Source organism: Carlito syrichta, unplaced genomic scaffold (genome assembly GCF_000164805.1).
Source record: "Carlito syrichta isolate Samal-C Ts95f unplaced genomic scaffold, Tarsius_syrichta-2.0.1 Scaffold91560, whole genome shotgun sequence".
NCBI classification, from domain to species: Eukaryota; Metazoa; Chordata; class Mammalia; order Primates; family Tarsiidae; genus Carlito; species Carlito syrichta.
The window spans coordinates 89,091-109,286 of NW_007035656.1; the positions used below are offsets into that span (position 1 = coordinate 89,091).

Genomic DNA, 20,196 nt, shown 5'->3' on the forward strand with positions numbered 1-20,196 from the left:
TTGTGGTAGCCCATGCCTGTAGTTCTGGCTACCTGGAAGGCTAAGGCAGAAGGATCGCTGGAGCCCAGCAGGTTGACGGTGGGGTGGCTGTGAGCACACCACTGCATTCCAACCTGGGCAAGGGAGTGAGACTCCAACTTAGGGAAAAAAAAAAAAGTACATATAGTCCTAAAAGCAATAGACAAGCAGTCAAATAATGCAGTTTCTTACAAACCCTAAAGAGGACTTTGGCTCTCACTGTAACCTTGAAGGAAGATCACTGAAGGGGAAGTAGAGTCCTTAGAGTGTTTTAGAGCATAGGACAGAAGATGCCCCTGTGTCAAAGCAAGACAAACCCAGGCTTCTCAGAAACCACTTCCATTGGAGCAGAGTTGCCCAAAACAGTCTTTTTTTGAGTTGTAGTCTCACTGTGTCACCCAGGCTTGAGTGCAGTGGCACACTCACGGCCACCACAGTCTCGACCTGCTGGACTCAGGCAATCCTGCTTCAGCCTTCCAAGTAGCTGCAACTATAGGCATGCCACCATATCCAGCTATTTTTTTTTCTCATTGTAGAGATGAGGTCCCGCCAAGTTGCCCAGGTTGGTCTCGAACCTGTGGGCTCAGGTAATCCTCTCACCTCGGCCTCCCAAAGTGCTAGGATTACAGGTGTGAGCCACCGTGCCCGGTCTCCAAAACAATTTTAAGGCCTGGCTTCTTCCTTGACTTTGCCACCTCTCACCTGTGCATCTGCTTCACTCACTCCCACCTACCTGGGTGTTTGGCTACTGTCTCCTGTCTCTTCACATTCCAGGGCTCTTTGTTTTGCTCCAGACAGGTGATCAGGTCCGGCATAGACATAGCAAGATCTGTTTTATTAGAAAAAGGCAACAAAAGCCTTGCTGGGATCTTCCTACTACCAACCTAGTTGTGTGTTCAATAAGGAAAGAACACTGTAGAAAATCCTAGAAAATGAATCCCAAAATACTGTTTTCTGACAGAATTTAGGAAGTATTTTAAATGTATGGGTTCTTAGCTCCATTACCCAGTACTTCTGAATCAAAAATTGATTGAAGCAATTTAATTTTAAGCTGTGGGCAACAATATTTGCTACTGAATTTGCAGAATTACCACTGGAATGAAAGACACAGTCCAGATGAACAGAAGGTTCAAGTCAAGACAAAACATCTTGAATATTTTCTTTTCTACAGAAACAAATCCCTACATTTTTCTTGAAAGCAGTGATCTCAAACTCATTCATCCAAAGGAGAAACTCCCAAGAAAAGATTCTACAAGAAAAGGAAATGAAATATATACTGTGAAATAAAAATTGTGTAGTGAAGGTATCCTCACCCAGAGAGACCAGGTTTCTGTAGGTCTCTAACATCACATCCCTATACAAATTCTGCTGAGTAGTGTCCAGGCATTCCCACTCCTCCATAGAGAATTCTATGGCCACATCCCTGAATGTCAACAGCCCCTGAAAGAAAGAAACAAACAAACATTTATCAAGTGGCCATGGGCAGAATTCTTAATTTGAATACAGGTGAAAAGAAAGAGTACAGAAAACTAGTTATATGAGTGACGGAATTACTCAAAAGATACTTTTTTACACAGAAATATTTCCTAATGTATCTCTAACTCTGAGAAAAAAGGATGGCATTATATCCAGAAAACCAGTGAAGATTCCATACATCTATGGATGCTACAGTATAAAATTGACAGCATCAACACAGGTATATAAATTTATTTATTTATTTGAGTTGGAGTCTCACTGTTTCTCAGACTGGAGTGCAGTGGCAAGCTCCCAGCCACCGCAGCCTCGACCTGCTGGGCTCCGGCGATCCTTCCACCTCAGCCTTCCGAGTAGCTGGAACTACAGGCGCACGCTACTATACCCAGCTAGTTTTTTATTTATTGTAGAGATGAGGTTTCACCAAGTTGCCCGGGCGGGTCTCGAACCCACAGGCTCAGGCAATCCACTCGCCTCGGCCTCCCAAAGTGCTGGGATTACAGGCTGAGCCACGGAGATTTCTGACTGCCAAATTTACCTCATGCAGGATAAGTTGTGAATATTTCACATATGGAGAAGTCATGGAGAACTAAAGGATACCTCTCACATTTTAATGTGTACCACAAAGAAGTAGAGACCTTGTTAAAATGCAGATTCTGATACAGGAGTTCTAGGGTGAAGCCTGACTCTCTGAATTTCTAATGAACTATCTAGTGATGCCAGTGCTTCCAGACCAAGGAGAATATTTTTCAAACATCCAGTAAGTGACAATGCCTGGGTTTTATTTCCGTACACCTGACAAGTCAGCATAGATAAGAGCCTTCATTTCCTAAAGCAGGCTACATGCAAGAGAATCTAAGAAGGGGAGCTTCCAGGTTAAATGTGATGATTTACACACATCAGTAGGTAAACCTCCCCAAGGTATTTTTAGTAATAAAGAGAAAAATAACTTCATAGCCATTACTTTGCTAAACTCTGCTGTCTCCATGTGGCTCTACTGCTGCCATGTTTTCTTAGCTTTGGCCCCCTCCCCTCTCTTGGGGAGGTGAATAGATTCTCTCTCTCTCTCTCTCTCTCTCTCTGATTTACTTTCTAAATGAACTGCTTGAAAATTTTAAAAATAAAAAAATAATAACTCCATAATGGAAAAGTCTGTCAGAGAGCACCTTAAACACGTGAATTAAATCGACATCAACTCTAATAGAAAAAACTGGTATCAAGTGCCACACACAGAGGACACAACATCACTATTGTGATATTGGTCAATAAGAAGTAAATTATAATCTGAATCTAATTATGAAGAAACAGTAGTCTTATGCAAAGTTCAAGCATCAGAAATTCCCCAGGTTTTGCAATCGTTAATCTCTAATGATGTGCTCACTCTTTGTTTAGCATCCTAGAGAATTAGACTTATGATATTCTTTTTTTTTTTTTTATAAATATAGCTTTTTAAAGTCATTCTGGGCAATAGTGTCATCATGGTGAATGAGATGTGTATTTTCTTAATTCTGTTCTGCATTGAGCTGGTGGAGCAACCAGATGGACACTAAACAGTACATGTTCCCCCTCTTTACTAATATTCGAGGACCTTGATCTCATCCCCAACAGGAATCTTGGGTGTTCAAACCTTCCCATGTGGATCTGTCACAAGAGAGCATTCTAAATATTATAGCTGATAAACTAGTGGTAAGATTTAGTCATAGCATGTAAGAAGCTTGGATGGAGAGAATGGAGATAGCGCTGGCATATAGAAAAGTAGGGTTTTACAGATACTTGACTACCAACATAAAAAAAAAAGGTAATTGAAACAAACACATTAGGAAGAAACATCAAAAGTGGAGAAGCAAAGATGTGTGAGTTCTAAACACATGACATTTCAAGAGGAAAAGAGGACACAGCCCCTGACCTGGGACAGAGTCACCTGAGAACCAGTCATCTTCCTCTTCCTTCTCATTCTCTGAGATTCCTCCTCAGGTGAGATTATCTGAACAAATCACAACTGCATTTGAGAATAAGCTTTTAAGGCATCAGCACAACTCTTTCACCTGCCACCACCACACCCACAGGCAGAAGAACTCTGAAGTGCAGAAAAGGCCACACTCCCTGTCTTGTCACATGACAGATTCAGGAAAAATAAGATCCTACATAAATATCAAAATATAAACTTCTCCTGCCTTCAGGTGTCCTTCCATGCCACAGACTCCAGCAATTTCTGCTACAGCACTGAAAATATGAATCGCAATGACCAGTCCCCACAAAGCCCCAGCAGAGCAGGCCCTGTGACTTCCCTTTGGAACAAAAGTTGAGCTCAACTCTCATAAATGTACCTGGGATGGCTCATGCTGGAACCCTGTCCTTACCTTAGCATCATGTGGGACACTTAATGAAAACACAGTTAAAAAAAAATTAAAGATGGCATACAGCCTAAGCAAATAAAAAAATAAAAAAATAAAATATAGTTGCTCCCACCCAAATAGACTCTGTGTGGAGGGCACAGGTAATGGGAGTTCTTCTAACTGCCCATGTGATCCTAATAGAAAGCCTAATAGAAAGCTGAGAGCCACTTAGTCAAGCATTGCCTCTTGAGTTCAATCTGCAGATAAATCAATTGGTATTCTAGGCTCTGTCTAGGTCATGTGATTCTGCAGGTTTAGAAGGGGGCCACAAATGAGCTTCTCTTAGCAAGCCCCCTGTCAGTGCTGACACTGGTCCTCCTAAGCCCATTGTCAGTAGTACTCAGCTAGCGAAAGCAGGCACAAGTACACAGAGGCCCTCACACCCACCATTCTCATCACAACACAAACATTTCTGGTTGGCAGTGAAAACCACCAATCACTGTCCTGAAGGATCACATTCTCTGCTGGCCCTTTAAAGTTTTCAAAACCTGGAGATGGAGTAACATCTAAGTCTGCATCTGGAAAAAAACACGTGCACATGCATAATGTAAGGTTTACTGACCATGTACTATGTGCTCTCAAGTATGTTACAGAGCACTGTGCTGTGAACCTCACATTATGTGAGTTAATCCTCATAACACACTAGGAGGGAAGCACTAAGTATCCTATAATTACCACAGAATTAGATGAAAGGTCCAGCATTTATATATTTATATATTTTTCTTCTCTTTATCATTGATTTGGTTTAAAAATGTATAGAATAGGCTGGGTGTGGTGGCTCATGCCTGTAATTCCAGCACTGTGGGAGGCAGAGGCAAGAGGATTTCCTGAGCCCACTGAGACCAGTCTAGGCAACATGGCGAGACCTCGTCTCTACAATAGAAAAATTTATCTGGGTGTAGTAGCACACACCTGTAATTCCAGCTACTTAGAAGGCTGAGGCAGAAGGGTCCCTTGAGCCCAGCAGATTGAGGCTGTGGTAGCCGGGAGTGTGGCCACCGCACTCCAGCCTGGATGACAGAGTAGACTCCAACTAACAAAAAAGGTATAGAATAAAAGCTAAAGATAGGCAGATGAGAGAAATACAGAAAGAATGAACTGTATTTCAGAGAAAAATTTCAATGTTGTGTTTATATTCACTTTCTAGTAATTTGTGGAGCAAAGCTGGCTCTTCAAGAATGGAGAAGAGGTTGCTAGGTGAGATGTCTCTAGAAGGATTGGTTTCAAAGAAAAAGAAAATTATGGCACCCAAATATAGTTGTTTGCTCTCATTTATCTGCTTCTGGGTTTCAGAAAATCATGAGCACCAGCTCTGGAGAAAGCAGGAGCAGCCACTCAGAACTCTGACCTCTTCTAAAAACTCTGTCATGGGAGAGTCCAGGGTGAAGCCAGACCTGGATGAGGCTCAGATGAGGGTGAATCTAAGCAGGATTGGAGTAGGGAGCAGGTCCTGGGTTTCTTATCCCTATGCCACTAGGGTACATTTAGTTCTGTTTTCCCTGTCTGCACAAGAGAAACTTGATTCAAAGAGTTTGTGTAAATTTAATGTATATTAGCCATTTCCTTGTCTATTTTATAACATACAATAACTAGAAATGTACCTAAAATCCTCAGGGTTTTTTGGAATTATATTGGAAGCTAAATATTTATTCTTACTAAATTAATAGTAGTAGGGGTAACAACAACAACTCTTCTGTCCATTAATATCCCATCTTGTGTGCCATCAGAACTCACAACAATGAGAGGAAAGTGGCCCAAATGGAGCCCAAGTTCCCTGGGCACTTCCCTTCTTTTTATTGACCATGTGATGCTGAATTCAAATATTTACCTGTTTGCTCTTGACTGAAAGTTCCTGGATGGTAAGAATCATGGCTGCCTTATCTGACTTTCTAAAAACTACTTGAAAAGGAACCAAGTGGTGTATCTATCAGTGTGAGTCTTCAGACCATCTCCTTGTTCTTCACATAAATACTAGAAACATGGAGCAACTTCTAACTGGGTACCAACCAAGATTTCTTCAAGGGGAGGTACTGACCCTGGATGACTCATTTCTCTTTCCCTGAGATGGAAGAAATATTAGGTCCTGTTGTGAGCCTGACCCCAGTCTGCACAGGACACCCCAAATGTCTCAAAAACTTCCAGGGGCTGGTGAAAAGGTACCCAGTCATGCTGGGCTGATGCCTGCATGGTGATCCAGGCAGAATAGACTACAGCTGTCTCTGTGGGGACAGGATAAAAAATGGAACTGTTCTGGTGGTGCAGCTGATCCTGAAGCAGGTTTCAGACAGGTGTAGCTGTGGTCAGGGCTCTGAATATTTTGTGGTTGTGACCTCCCATTGCTGAGGTGCTTGTTTACTTACAAATTCTGTACCAGATTCTGTGTAAACCAGGAGCCCCTCACACAGTTGCAGCAGGTCAATGGACAAGATGTGAAAAACTCCAAAGACCCCACTCCCCAAAGGAGCTTTAAAAAGTCTACATTGATCACAATACAAAACATGTCTCCCCTGAATTTTCTACATATCCTCAGTTTAGCCCTGTTTTGTGAATCCAAGGTGGAGACCAGCCCTTATGTGCAGATTCCAGGTGGGATCAACCTAGTTCTACATTCTTGGGAATAACAGAAAGGAGAGGAAGACTAGAGAAGAGAATCCCTCCTAGAGGTTGCTCTAATGTGTCCTGAAAACCCCAGGACATGGATTCAGCATTTGGAGGAAAAGATTTAGGTATTGGAAGGGCGCACATTTGAGGGCTTTTGGGCAAGAGGACGAGGGGGAAGTAAAAGTTCTCAAAGTCGGGCACAGTAGCTCACGCCTGTGATCCCAGCACTTTGGGAGACGAAGGTCAGAGGACTGCCTGCATCCAAGAGTTCAAGACAAGCTTGGGCAACCTGGAGAGATCTCATCTCTACAATTTAAAAAAAAAAAGAAATAGCCAGGTATGGTAGCACACACCTGTGGTTCCAGCTACTTGGAAGGCTAAAGCAGAAGGATCACCTGAGTCCAGCAGGTCAAGGCTGCAGTGGCCATGAGCGTGTCACTGCACTCCAGCCTGGGTGGAGTGACAGAGTGAAACTCTGACTCAAAAAAAAAAAATTCTCATGCCTCCCAGTGCAAATATGTGATCCTGGCTTGGTTTCCAGGCACCATGGTCTCTGAATCAGTTTCAAGTCTGAAGATTCTTTGAAAGACTGAGCTAGAGATGCTGATGCCCGGCCTGTACAGTTATTTTTGTAGAAATCTGGTCTAACTACTCTAGAAGAGACTGTAGATCCCAAATAGGCAGAGAGACCACTTTGGTTGCATATTTGCAGACAGCATACACTTTTCTGCACAATTTGTGGGATGTAACTGGAAGCTCCAAGGAAAAGGACCCTCTAGAGTGAAGCCTGGTGGGAACCTTAAATTTCTGAATCCTGTCTGGTAATTCCAAATAGTGTTTGGAAAATATAATTGAAAATAAAATCACTCCAACCCCAGAAAAACTTTTCACAATGTAGAACAGAAAGAAAACAATTTTATTCCTGCTAAAGAAAATAAAATATCAGGACCCCCAAACTGTTTATGCCAAGAGAAAAGTTCAGCCTGGGAACTGAATTACACAACACGGTCATTCTTTTAACAAACAGACAGCTGTAATATCACAGCTCTGTGTCACAATATCCCTAAGACAGGTTTTTCACAATGAGAAAAGGCTCATGCATCTCTGGATGGCCATCCTTCCCCACAAACTGCTTGCAAGGAAATAACCTTGCTGGACCCTAAATCTTTCAGGATACACATCCCACTACAAAACAAGTACACACGAATTGTAACCATAGGTCTGTAATCTAACTTTAACTCCTTAAACTGAGTTTTGTTCAATGGCGCACTGACAATGTTTATTGCAAGCATATCTTCCAAGGTATCAAACAAGGACAAGAAATTACTCTTCCATACACAATGAGACAAAACACAATCGACTTTCTTCTACTCCTTCTTTTCCAATGCTCACCTTCTTTGTGCTGTTCGTAGTTGGCTCTCTAATGGAATAAATTTGCTGTTGTTGTCATGTCATACAAATTCTCCTTTTATAGGCCTAAGATGCATTATATTTCTAGTATACAAATTATTAATTCTATGAATCTCTAATCAACTTATTCTTACCAAAAAAAATCACAGTATTCCATAGACTAGACATGATAAAACAAGGAACAGTAGCTATGTAAGTTGATGACTGAAGTCTGATTGTTGCCATCTGTGATGCCATTCCAATTTGGCTTTTGGTGCTCTTAGAGTTTCTCACTGACATGTCTCTTCTTTCTCCCCACCTGATGTGGCACAGACTAAGGAGGAATAAGTCTTCCTGGCAACAAGAGACACCTTGACACTGCACTTTGATCAACAATGCTTTCAAAAACAAAAATTTTGATCAACAAGAGAAAAGAAATATTTTGGTTGAAAAATTCAAGCCTCCTCTGAATTGTCAGGTCCAAAGAAGCAGAGGAAAGATGATGCTGTCGTGTCCCACTTTTTCCACCAGACCATTGAGCTAAATAATCATCTCCCAAAGCTGTTTACTATGGGGGCTCTAGACTGACACCATGAGTAGCTATAAATCAACCTAACAATGCCACATACTAGACACCATAACTCATGCCCTATAGTTCAATAAGGGCTAGTCAATCATTAAAGTTATTTCTGTAAACAAATGAGAATTCCTGACAAATAACTACATATTAGCCCACTCCTTGGCCCCGTTTTACCTTTAACAACCATGTAATAGACCAAATAGAGTTCATATCCATTGGGTTTGAGTTCTCCAGGCAGCTGTCCTTCCTTGGCTCAAGTAAACTCTTTAAAATTGTATTTTGTGACCTAGTTTCTTCCTTTATGTCAACAAATGTATAAAGCATTAGTTTACACTGGAGACAAAATCAGGAATGACACTGCCAACAACATCAAAATGTAAACTTGACACAAGTCAAGTCCCAAAAGAGTAAAATGGGTGAGTACATTGGGTGACCACAGCCTCAGACAGCAGCCTATGTGCAATAGACTGAGGCAAAGAAACCACAAAAATCATTTTCAGTTTAAAATTAATGGTATATTAACGGTAACATTAAATTAGTGAAAACTCACAAGAGGCAAAAATCAAGCAAAATGCTGCTTCAAGATTAAGTAGATAATTAAGCTAGAAAGAATAACAAAAAGAATCAGGACTGTGGTCACCTCTGGGTGCAGAAGGTAGATGAGATCAAGGACACTAGAACTGCCCAAGGTCTGTATATTCACCTGGATGGTAAGTCTATGGAGGGTTACACTTTTACTTTTTAAGCTCAACATAAAACAAATAATTTATTTCAAAAACTATCTTTGCTTCTTCAGATTGTATTACACAACCCACTCAGATTTTCAAGCAAAAAAATAACAATCTTCTTAAATACTGAACAAATTGAAATTAGATGGCAGCAAGATTATATAAAGTAAAGCAGCTCAGGGAAGCAGCCTGTTTCGTTCACAGTTCACAAAGAACTCTACACTCAGTAGGTTAAACATATTCCCAAGCTTGGGGACCACTCTCAAGATGGAGAAGTAGCCCAGCATGGCTCACTACTAGGTAGTGGGTGAAGAAACAGCTAGACAATTTAATTCTGGGAGCTCCAACGACCCTGCTATCCCATTCTCACAGGATGGAAACACTCTATTATTAGAGTCTCAATTCTTACCAGTGAGCAAACTCACCTAGAGTCAGTTTAAGGTTCAGACCTATGATGTCTTTTATCTGACAACACTTCTGACAGCAGATTTGGAAAGTTTGCTGAACACCAACAATTTTAAGGGCTACAACTCAGGATCAACACAGTGAAAGAGATGTAAAATGCAAGGGAAAGTGGCAGGGGAAGATTAATCAAGCACGGGGTACTGGTGAATAGAAGTGATTAAAGAAACTTCCCATTCTTGGTGTTCTCAAGAATAGCATACTGCAGATAAACACACCTTTCCCATTATGACTTTGATGGTGCTCTCTTATTTACAGATAACAATGCCAGACACAGACTCTGCAAATTCTTATTTTTTTGCCTCATAAACAATTACATGAACAGTTTGGTCTTCAATGATCAGAACAAAAATATGTGTTAACCAAGTTTTCTTAAGCTTTGGCTCTCTCTCCTACCTTGGGGAGGTGAATTTCCTCTCTCTCTAATTTATTTCTAAACAAACTATATTTTCTAATCTTAAAAAAAAAAAAAGACCAGGCTGACTTCAGGGTGAAATATAATCTGATCTGGGACCTGATTTTGCAACCCTCCATCCTGCCCTTCCCCTCCCGCCCTCTTTCTAATCTTGTTTGTTTCTCCCTATGACAGGAAACCCTTGTCTAAACTTGAGATGCTTAAAGATCTTATGCTTGGTGCTATCCCTCTATCGCAATTCCTTTAGAATAAAGTTGTTTTTAGCTTAAACTTAAACTTATTTTGAGAATCTCTAGAAATTGTCCCAGGACAATAACAATCACATTCTCAGAAAATTCATGACACAACCACTTCCATCCCAACCACATCTGCTTCTGAATCTCTAGCTTTCCAGGCCTCTGTCGATTCTTATAGTGGAAGGTTTCCCAGAAAGAACTGACTGGGCCTTCTATGACCTCCTTTTGCAGGATTGGGATTGAACTTTTCTTGGGAGTCTCTGGGTCCATGTCTCTGCTTCCCAGCTAAGGTTACTGGCCAAGGTTGTTCACTTAGTTTTAATCGAGAAAATACTCAGTGCTTAAAGCATACAGCAAAATCATTCAAACTCAGTCTTTATGTTTACAGAAGGACAGAAAATAGTAAGAAAAAGCATAAGAATCTCTCAGATGACATGTGATTTATCATTTCCAAAAAAATTATTGTACAAACAATCATAAGTGAACACGTCCAGAGTGGCCAAGTCCCATCCAATAAGATTTAAAATTACACTCCAACATTCAGGTAACAGGATATGAAACAGCTATTTATTGCTTGGACAGTCACAAACTGTTCATCTGCACAAGAGAGGAACTGATTTTCATGAACATTTGTAATTCACCATCTCATCTGCTACACTTGTGGAAATACACTCATTATTCTGCAGCCAGAATGAGAGACACATTGTCTCTATTTTTCCCAAGGAGTTTTCCTAAAGCTAAGATCTGGGATTCTGTGTGAAATCACACAGAGAAGACCTCAGAATCTTAGTACACTTACACTGCAAAATAAAAAGGTAAATAAGAATTTTTATGAATAAAATGCAAAAATGGCTATTTTTCTGGAATTTTCTGGAATTCTTTCTTGCCTCTTAGAAAATATTTGTTTTTTAAAATATTTCAAGCTTTCCAGGTAAAATGTTTTACAGTTGATAAAAACTGAATTGAAATAAGCAAACAAATCCTTTCTAAGAGACAAACCCAGAGAGGGGAAGTGCTGACTGGAACACAGATATTTCTGACTCTAGATCTCATCAGGCCATCCTATCACCGAAAGAGCCTCCCAGCTCCATCTTGCTCCCTGAAGAACTTCATTATTGCTCTCCCAGGAGACACTGCACTTGCCCTCCTGTGTGCCCAAGGTGCATTTTGCTTTGCAGATTTTAACACCACTTAATAGGAAGGATTTTCTTTTTTAGAGGGGAGGGGAGAGGGGGATAATTTTCCTCCTTTACAATTCTCAGAGAATCCAGAAGGTATGAATCATTTCTGTCTCTTCCCTTCAATACCAGCATCTGACTGGCTATCCAGCAATGTTTCGCCAAGGAATGAAGGCTGATGTTCGGGGAAGAAAATTTTATTGTCCCATGGTATCAGTTTTTCAGATGAAGAATATATCAGGGGACTCTTCTCAGCCCCAGAGAATCCAGTTGGTCCCTGAGAGGTTCCACTCCATACCTCAGGCTGCCCTCTGGGAGAAGATAACCTTGGAGCTGGTAGTCACTAGATACTACAAGAGACATGGCCACTGTAGGCATCTTGGTCATCCCCACAGTAGTAAAATACAGAACCAAGAAAAGCAAGGAGGATAGCTGAGAATACATCATCCCATAAATGTTCCAAAGGTGAACTTCAACCCAAAGACATTCTGGTGAGGTGTGCGCGTAGGGAAGATAAGGAGAGCCACAGACTTTTTACAGCAGATGTCAAGTGATTATTCTATGCTGTCCTTCTATGTGAAATCTTCAGAAACAAAAAAATACATATATTTTTTTAAAAACCACCCACTGCTCTGTAAAAAAAAAAAAAAATACTGTGTCTTTTTGAAAACCAAATAAAGGACAGAGGTATTTAACATCCAGGAATGTGGGAAAGGAACTGAAAATTTTAGGACTTACTAGAGGTCCTAACACAGGCTGTGGAAACAAGAGTTGTGTATTTGAGGTCTGTTGGGAGCCGGCCACGGAGGCCCACTGAGCATTAGGGATCAGGAAGGGCTGTTGACCACGAGACCACTAGGATGTGTTCGAGAGCTGTTGACCTATTCCCTCCCTCCTTTTCCATTTGGCACAAACTACCAAGAAGAGCTCCAGCTGGCTCTAACAGAAAACTCTGAGACCGGAACATACACAGCTAAACCTAGGAGTCTACTGTTCCCATTCCCCATGGCTTATAGTCTTTTGCTTTATCACAATTTAAGTTTGACTTTGAGTCACATCAAGGAGCCTTAGTGCAGGTCACAGGTTCTCTTGATGTGACCTTTAGAAATTTATAGATATAGGTTTTAGAAAATAGTTTATATAGATTAAGAAAATTTAGGTAACCATTTTATTATAGAAGTATGGTTAGTTCAGTTTGATTTAGGGGAGGCCAGTGAAGTTTGAATTAGGCCAGCTGGTGCTAGGAGAGTGTAACCATAGCAGCAATTGTTTTAATAAAAACTAGTTTGAATTAGTACATAATAGTGGAAGTTAATAATTCACTATGGTGGTTTTGGGTTTAGACATTGAGTGATGTTTATTCAAGATGATGTACTTGTAATACAATTAAGGGCACAGTGAGAAACTGGTCTGGGGAACATTAAGTTAGCATAAGATACAAAAAGACAATTTGTAGTTATTCTTCCTCATATTCTTCCTTATGTATGAAAGAACATTTGCTTGAGAGTGGGGGGTGTCCTTTGTGCACCTGGACCTGTTCATGTGAAAGGCACATGCTACTTTTGTTTCCTGTGATGATGACTTTGCAGAGTTTGGGGATAAAAGCCCTGGGATAGCATTCAATAAGGCGGCTTCTGGTCACCTGAGCAGGAGTCCAGTCTCTTTCTTTCTCCCCCCTTTCTTTCTCTTTGTATCTATCCCTCCAGTTTAAATCGCTGACGCCGTCACACCACCAGAGACCTCCAATCCCTGCAGGGGCAGGACCCCTGCAGAGGTCCTCCTTGCCATAAATTTGGAAAATAGGGAAAGGCCAGACAGGGTGGCCATGCCTGAAATCTCAGCACTTTGGAAGGCCAAGGCCAAGAACTGCTTGAGCCTAGGAGTTCGAGATCAGCCTAGGCAACACAGCGACACCTCATCTCTATCAAAAATTTTAAAAATTAGCTGGGTATGGTGGTGTGGCCCTGTAGCCCCAAGTACTCAGGAGGCTGAGGTAGAAGACTCATCTGAGGCCAGGAGGTCAAGGCTGCAGTGAGCCCTGATAGGTGATAGTGTGGCTGCAGACTGGCCACAGAATGAGAACTGGCCTTGTAAAAAAAAAAAAAGAGGAAAAAGAAAAGTGAAAAAACAGTCCCCTGTAGAGTGTTAAAATAATTAAATAGGGAGAAAATAGGGTTAAGTAACTGTAGCACCCTGAGATCCTACATAAGTAAACCTAACTCAAACAAGTTTCTGGTAAATTACTAAGGTAGAGAAAAGCAAAACTTAAGCTTCCTAAGTAACCACGAACTGCCAACAAAGTTGATTACATACTCATGAACAATCTAACTGGACAGTCCAGATAACTGATCAGTTATTGAAGGTGGTTTGCTTCCTCTTGAGCCTTTTAAAGCTTTCCTTCAAACCCCTCCTGTAGACCCCAAATCACAAGCCATGTTTGAGTACTCCATGATTCTTGAATCTGTTTGCTCAAATAAACTCTTTAAAATTTTGAAGGTGCCTCAGTTTAATTTTTAAAAGGAGAAGGAAAAGCTGGGGACTCACGGACCAAAGTTCCTCCCACGCAGAAGCCTGTCACACGAGTGGATCCTCCTCGGGACTCTCCCGTCGTCCCGCACAATCTAGGGGACGCGGCGCCGCCAGAGTAGCCCAGAGGAGGTTCTGGGTGGGAGGAGTCGCGCAGGGACTGGACACGGCACCGGAGTCCCGGCTGCCGGCCCAGCCCAACCCTATGCTGAAAGGGACCGAGGGCCGAGCTGCCGGCGAGGACGCGGGTTCAGACTCCGGGGCCGCCGGGAAGGCCGGTTCGGCCGTCCTCCCGGCTCCGGACGCCCTCCGTGCACTCACCATTTCCCGACTTCCGGGTGTCTCGGGTTCTCCCTAAGAACTTGCGGATCACAGGGCGACTAAAGCTGCGGCAGAGTCACCCGGGCCTGCCGGATCAGAAAACACGGGAAGTGGAGACGGGACCGGAGCTCCGGCTAGAGGACAGCCAAGGCCCCGCAGATCCCGGAAGCCGCGGCCTCCGCTCTCGGAGGCCCGCCCCGCACTTACCATTTCCAGTTTCCGGGTGTCTTGAGGCTTAGCTGTGGCGCTCCCGATACCTGCAGGTCACAGGGTGACAGGGTCTGTGGCAGAGAGACCTGAGCCTCCCGGAAAGTAGGAGAAGGAGGGGTGGACATGGGCGCAGTTGGGCGCTTGGGTGCCAGAGACAAAAGACCCCGCCAGATCCCGGAAGCCGCCCCTTCCTTTCCAGCTGCGTATCTGATTGGACAGTCCTCCACCCCAGCATCTCTGACTGGATAAGGCTCTAAGTCCCGCCCCCTCAGCCCTGAGTGACCGAAGATGGGATCAGAAGCTGAACTGAAAGACGCTGGAGTGACAAGTTTTTGGCTGCACCCTTTTCAAGCAGGTCTTACCCTCTACACAGGGACCTGGCGACGCCTGGGGAACATTTGTATTTAACTTTACACATAAGATTATATCCATTCATGAATTATACGTACGTATATACACAAACATACAGTACATAAATGTTATTCACAAATGGAAACAATATAATCATTATTTAAAATTTCAGAATTCATAATCTTCCAGGCCCACGGTCTTTTGAGAAGGCAGCCTTAGCTTTGAAAAAAAGGCAAATCCTCTTAGGCAACAGTATCCAATAAAAATAAAAATGTGAGACATGAGTGTCATTTTACATTTTCTAGTAGCAACATAAAACAGAAGGACACAGGTGAAATTGATTGTAATAATTTGTGACCCAATTATCCAAAATGTTATTTCAATATATAATTAATGTAAAATTATTAATGAAGCATATTTTTGATACTATATGTCCAAAACTCTATAAAGCTCCCAGCACATCTCAGTTCAGAAGAGTCACATTTCAGGTGCTCAGTAGCCCCAGGCCAGTGGTTGCCACTTTGAAGTGCACCTCACAGCTCTGGTTCCCTGATCTCTGGGAGGAAAAGAGTCTGACACCCCTTTTCTACCAGAGTTGACGGAACACTGCCTTCCTACCAACATCTCGCCTCAGGACCAAGGGTGGGAGAAAGGGTACACCGAGAGAGAGCAGAGGCTACAAGCAGAAAGTGTCCACAGGTAGACCACTGCTGTCCACCCTGGAAGGGGCCACTCACCTTCCAGGGATAAGACAGTGAGCAAAGGATGATGGGCCCCCAGGAGGAGTGAACACCATGTCTTTAAATCTGCCCATAGCTTTGACCACAATGATTTAGATGTGGAGGAAATAGATTAAAGGCAAAATTATAATTTTGCAGTTTGGACCTGGCTGTAATGGTCAGGCTATGATTGTCTGTTTTCTCCTGTGGTATGGGACATGTGTGAGTTTAGGCACAAAGCACATGCACACATGTCTGAATGCATTTCCATATAATTCAACATCATCTAACAAGAGATACAACATTAAAGGAGAAGGAAAGGAAATCAGTAACTATAGCATGCCTACTCTTTGCCAAGTAACTTGTAATCAACATGTCCTTGAATCCTGGAATTTAGTCTGTAATGGGTGTATGATTAGTTAGCTACTGCTGTATAACAAATCACTCCCAAATGTATTAGCTTGTAGTTGAGCTGTACAAGTCTTTAGGATGGTCTCAGCTCTGATCTGTGGATTAAGGGCTGCTATCATGAGAAAGGCCGAGTGGAAGCCACTAGAACTGCTCTGACAGATCATAGTAAAACTAAAGAACTATTACATTGCTGGGTGATTTGATAATTTAATGCCACCATCAATGACTTGAAGGATGCAGGGGTTGTGATTCATACCACATCTGCATTGAACTTGTTTATTGGGACTATGCAGATGAAGGACATATTTTGGAAAATGACAGTGGATAACAATAACCTATGCCATGTGTGGACTACAGTTTCAGTTGCTTCACCAGATGTGTTTCATTAATGAATAAACCAACACATCCCCTGTGACCTGGCGTTCAGCAGTTGATCCAGCAAATGTTTCTTGCTCTATACCTGTCCACAAGGCCCTCCAGAAGTAGTTAGCTTTCAGCTGGCAAGGTCAGCCACACACCTCCCTGTCTTATCTCAGGATATATTAACTCCCTAGAACTAGGTCATAATTTAGTTCACAGGACTTTATTTTTCCCTTCCCCAAGATATCATAGTGGTTCATGACATTGTTGGCTTTATGCTGTTTGGGCTTAATCAGCAAAAATTAGCAACTACCCTAGACTTATTAGTAAGGCATTCACATGTCAGAGAAAACAACAAAAATTCATGGGCCTTCTACCTCTAGGATTTTCAGAGATTCAGGGGTGTGGACCGTGTTAATATATCCTGTCTAAGGTAAACGAATTGTTGCATCTGTTTTATTCTGCAACTAGCAAAGAGGTACAATACCTAGTGGAATTCATTGGATTTGGGATCCAACATATTTCTCATCTAGATGTATAACTCTGGCTCATTTTCAAAATGACCAAAAAAGGCTGGTGGTTTTGAGTGGGACCCAGAACAAGAAACAGCTCTGTAATAGGTCAGGATTACCATGTGAGCTCCTCTACTACTTGGGCCAAATAAGCCAGTAGATAAAACTATCTTGAAGTTTCAGTGGCATAGAGGATTCTATTCAGTAAGGTAAACTTTACTGGGCCTGAAGACTACCAGGAGGCATAAGAAATTTACCTAAAGAAGTGGCCAAATACCTGTGGTTTGCACTTCTGCTACTCTCTTTTCTCTCCCAGCCTGCACCTGTGGGCTCACGGTAAGTTCTCTAAGATTGCTTGACAGAGTTTACTGAGGCCTGATTTGGCTAAGGACTTGCATGATATGCAGACACCATCCAATATTGAACAGTTCAGCACTACAGTCCCTCTCTTGGTCATCCATGAAAGACAGTGGCGAAATTCAATCCTCTCACTGGCAGAGCTTTCAACAGGGCACCAAGTTGTTATCTTTGCATGGAAAAAATAAAGGCCAGATATACAATTAGATACTAATGCATTGATCCCCTGTGAATGCTTAACATAGATAAACTCAAAAAAGGAGGAGGTTAATAATCAAGTGGATAGGATGTCCTGTTCTGAGGATACCAGTCAGCTTCTTTTCCCAGATCCCTCTGTCATTGTCCAGTGGATACATGAACACAGTGGCCATGGTAACAGGTATGGGGCTGGGCATGAGCTCAGCAACATGGACTTTCACTCACTAAGGCTGACCTGGCTATGGCCCTGACCAGACTATGGCCATTGCCTGATCTGCCAGCAGCAAAAATGAACATTGAGTGCCCATATGGCACTATTCCCTGGGGTTATTAGGTTGCCACTGAGTGGCAGGTTGATTTCATGGAATGTCTTCCCTCATGGAAGGGGCAGCATATTATTTGTACAGGAATAGACACTCTGGATATAAATTAGCCTTCCCTGTATGCAATGCTTCTGCCAAAACTGCCATTTGTGGGCCAGTTGAATGCCTTATTCACAGTTATGTTATGCTAAGGAACTCACTTTAGAGCCAAGGATGTGTGAAATTCATAGTCTTATCATGCTTTCCCCACCAAAAAGCAGCTTGCCTGATACAATGGTAGAGGGTATTTGAAACACTCAGTTACAGAGCCAGGTAGAAGGCAATACCTACAGGACTGAAACAAAATTCCACAAGGCTGAATATGCTCTGAATCAGCATTCAGAATATGGCATTATTTCTCTTATAGGCAGGATTCACAAGTCCAGAAATCATGGGTGAAAGGATATAAGATAAAGTCAATATACACTATGCACAGCCATTTTGACACTACCTAGTTCTGTCATAGTCTCTTAACATTACCTAGCTTACCTTCTAATCACTAGCCAAGGACAAAATCAATTTCTCAGAGGTAGTTATTGATAATTGTCTTACATCCCCCACCCCAACTTGTTTTGTACTGATTAGCTTTTCTATTCCTAGTATTTTCATAAGATACAAGTTAACCTTTAATCAGCCCCTCATGACTTTCATGACACAGATCCCATCAACATGGCAACTATCATGTGACTAATCCACCCATCTACCTGCCATCCATCACCTGATGTCAGTACCTGTGTTTACCTGTCCCCTTTGTGAGAACCTGGAACAGACCACCACCCAATCACCTTAACAACCTGCTCCCTATCAAAGGGAAGGTTTAAAATCATTCAACTTCAAGCAGCCATTTGCCTTGCTTTGTTAAACTCTGCTGTGGCTCTTTGAGCTATGGCTGCCTACTTCGTAGCTTCAGCCCCTTCCCCTATTTTGGAGTAATGAATCTCCTCTCTCTTGTTCTCTCTCTCTCTCTCTCTCTCATTTACTATCTAAATAAACTATATTTTCCCATCTAACTTCTGTGTAATTCTTTGCATCTTTCACGTGGCCCTGGATCGCACACACCCCTGGCAGTTCTGGCCTAACATTTTGGAGAACTCACTGGGATTGTGACCTAACAAAGGGATAGAAATGGGAGTGACACTAGTCACTGTTGCTCCTCTTGACTCAATAGCAAAATCTATGCTTTCTCTTCTCACAGCGTCATAGTCTGCTGGCCAGAGGTCTTGGTTCCAAAGGGAGAAATGATTCCACCAGGACACAAAACAATGGTGCCAATGAATGGGACATTATGACTGCCACTGCCTTTGGATGCCTTCAGACCTTTGAGTACATAAACCAGGAAGGGAGTTATGGTGTTAGGTGAGGTACTTGATGTAGACTACCAAAGAGAAATGGAACTAATATTAATGGAACAAATGCCCACTATGTAGAAAAGTGTATTCCTACAATATGGGAAAACTCTTAAAGCATCTCTTAATATTACCATGTCCTGTGATTAAGGTCAATGGAAAACTACAATAAACCAAATTCAGGTAGATCTAAAAATGACCCAGAACATTCATAAATGAAGTTTTGGATCACCTTGCCAGGTAAAGAATCAAGACCAGCTGAGTTTTTGTTTGTTTGTTTGTTTGTTTTTGAGTTGGAGTCTCATTCTGTCACCCAGACTGGAGTGCAGTGGCCGCTCCTGGTCACCGCAGCCTCGACCTGCTGGGCTCCGGCAATCCTTCCGCCTCAGCCTTCCAAGTAGCTGGAACTACAGGCGCACACTACCACACCTGGTTAATTTTTTGATTTATTGTAGAGATGAAGTCTCACCAAGTTGCCCAGGCGGGTCTCGAACCCGGGGGCTCAGGCAATCCACTCACCTCAGCCTCCCAAGGCGCGGGATTACAGGCTGAGCCACCGAGCCGGGCCCAGCTGAGTTTCTTACTGAGGGTAAAGGTAATACAGAATTGACCCAGGCACTGCGGTTCATGCCTGTAATCCCATCACTTTGGGAGTCCAAGGCTGGAGGACTGCTTGAGCTCATAACTTCAAGACCAGCCTGGGCAACATAGCGTGACCCTGTCTCTACAAAAAATAAATAAAATTAGCTAGGTGTGGTGCCACATGTCTATAGTGTCAGCTACTTGGGAGGCTAAGGTGGGGAGATCACCTGAGCACAAGAGTTAGAGGCTGTAGTTAGCTATGCTGGGTGACTGCACTCCAGTCTGGTAACACAGTGAGACCATGTCTCAAAGCAAAAATAAAAAAAACAAAATGTACAGAATTGGTAGCAGAAGATGGTCATTACAAATACTAGCTTCAACCATGTGACCAGTTACAGAAAGGACAATTGTCACGAGTATTTTCTCCTTATATTGTCATGTGTTTGTGTGTGACATTTGTTTTCT

At 42.4% G+C, this 20,196-nt stretch overlaps 1 protein-coding gene across 1 annotated transcript; it reads right to left on the reverse strand.

The window, feature by feature from the left end:
- Positions 1 to 737: 737 nt before the first annotated feature.
- On the reverse strand, positions 738 to 14,615 carry LOC103261700 (zinc finger protein 679-like). The gene is made up of 3 exons (XM_021712908.1): positions 14,531 to 14,615; positions 1,332 to 1,458; positions 738 to 847 (listed from the first exon to the last, which is right to left on the reverse strand). Exons 1-3 carry the CDS (start codon positions 14,531 to 14,533, stop codon positions 738 to 740), a joined length of 240 nt encoding a protein of 79 aa, XP_021568583.1. The 5' UTR covers positions 14,534 to 14,615.
- Positions 14,616 to 20,196: the final 5,581 nt, after the last annotated feature.

Excerpts from the sequence above, each read along its gene's own strand:
- LOC103261700 (XM_021712908.1), bottom strand. Across the intron at positions 848-1,331 it reads CAGAAACCTGGTCTCTCTGG|ATCTTGCTATGTCTATGCCG; the intron begins GTGAGGATACCT and ends CTAATAAAACAG.